Source organism: Egretta garzetta, unplaced genomic scaffold (assembly GCF_000687185.1).
Source record: "Egretta garzetta isolate BGI_Z169 unplaced genomic scaffold, ASM68718v1 scaffold28, whole genome shotgun sequence".
Classification (NCBI taxonomy): domain Eukaryota; kingdom Metazoa; phylum Chordata; class Aves; order Pelecaniformes; family Ardeidae; genus Egretta; species Egretta garzetta.
In genome coordinates, this window is record NW_009260612.1 from 419022 (window position 1) to 419914 (window position 893).

The 893-nt window shown below is 53.8% G+C and overlaps 1 protein-coding gene across 1 annotated transcript in view; it reads right to left on the reverse strand.

The window, feature by feature from the left end:
• Positions 1-250: 250 nt before the first annotated feature.
• TOGARAM1 (TOG array regulator of axonemal microtubules 1) overlaps positions 251-893 on the reverse strand; it is a 49852-nt gene continuing 49209 nt past the window's right edge. Inside the window, exon 23 of the mRNA XM_035900439.1 lies at positions 251-689. Within this exon, the coding sequence (XP_035756332.1) occupies positions 436-689 (254 nt within the window). The 3' untranslated portion in view covers positions 251-435. The remainder of the gene's footprint in view (positions 690-893) is intronic.

Consider the following 893-nt stretch of genomic DNA (forward strand, 5'->3'; position numbering starts at 1 on the left):
TAACAGCCCCGGCAAGCTAACGCTGCACAGCTGAGTAAGTGGATTAAAAAAAAAAAAACCAAACCAAACCATATTTTTCACAAATACCACACGAAGCCCTGTTGTACTGTGTAATTACCGCACCAGGATTGTCTTCCACGTATGAGCGTAACGCTTAGTGCTAAAACAAGTCAAAACGTGACTGTGTGAGAAGTGTGTTATTTATTCATTAGCAATCTGACATCCACTGCTGTGCTGTCTCCTACAGGGAAGCGCAGACGAGCCAGGAGCAGCTTCCCCTCGGGCCCCGCGCGCGGCCGGCGCTCCCACCAGCGGCCATTCCGCCTGGGAAGCCAGCAACGCCCGGCCGGTCCCCCGGCTCTCCGTGTAAACGGCTGTCCGTCTGTCCGAGTCAGCCGGCTGACTGAGTTTCACGCACGCCCAGAGCTCGTTAGTTTAGGTCGCTGCCTCCAGAAATTCTTCTAAACTCTTCCTGATGTGCGGTGGCTGAGCTGCGGCGTGCATTAACAGACTTTGACCCATCTGTGCAAAAAGTGCTCCCGATAATTTCGCCGTGGCTGTCCGGATATTTCCCCCGGCTCCCGGCAAAGAGCCGCTGCTGGTCATGTTTCCCAGGAGGTGCCACAGGACAGCTAGAACCTTTTGCTCCACGGCGTAAGGCTTCCGTGGGTACAGCTCCGTAACAAGATCTGCAAGAAAGACAACGGGTCGTCAAGCAGCGCTTGAAGATTGTTTTAAAAATACGATTCAGAAGTGATCCCCTGCTTTGAGAGGTGTTTAAAAGCACTTAGTGTCAAATCATCTCCCCGAGCAACTGAGGAAGGAGTGCTGGTTGCGCACAGGAGCTGGGCTGCTGCTGCAACACAGCCTCAGCGCCCCGATAACAGACGCCA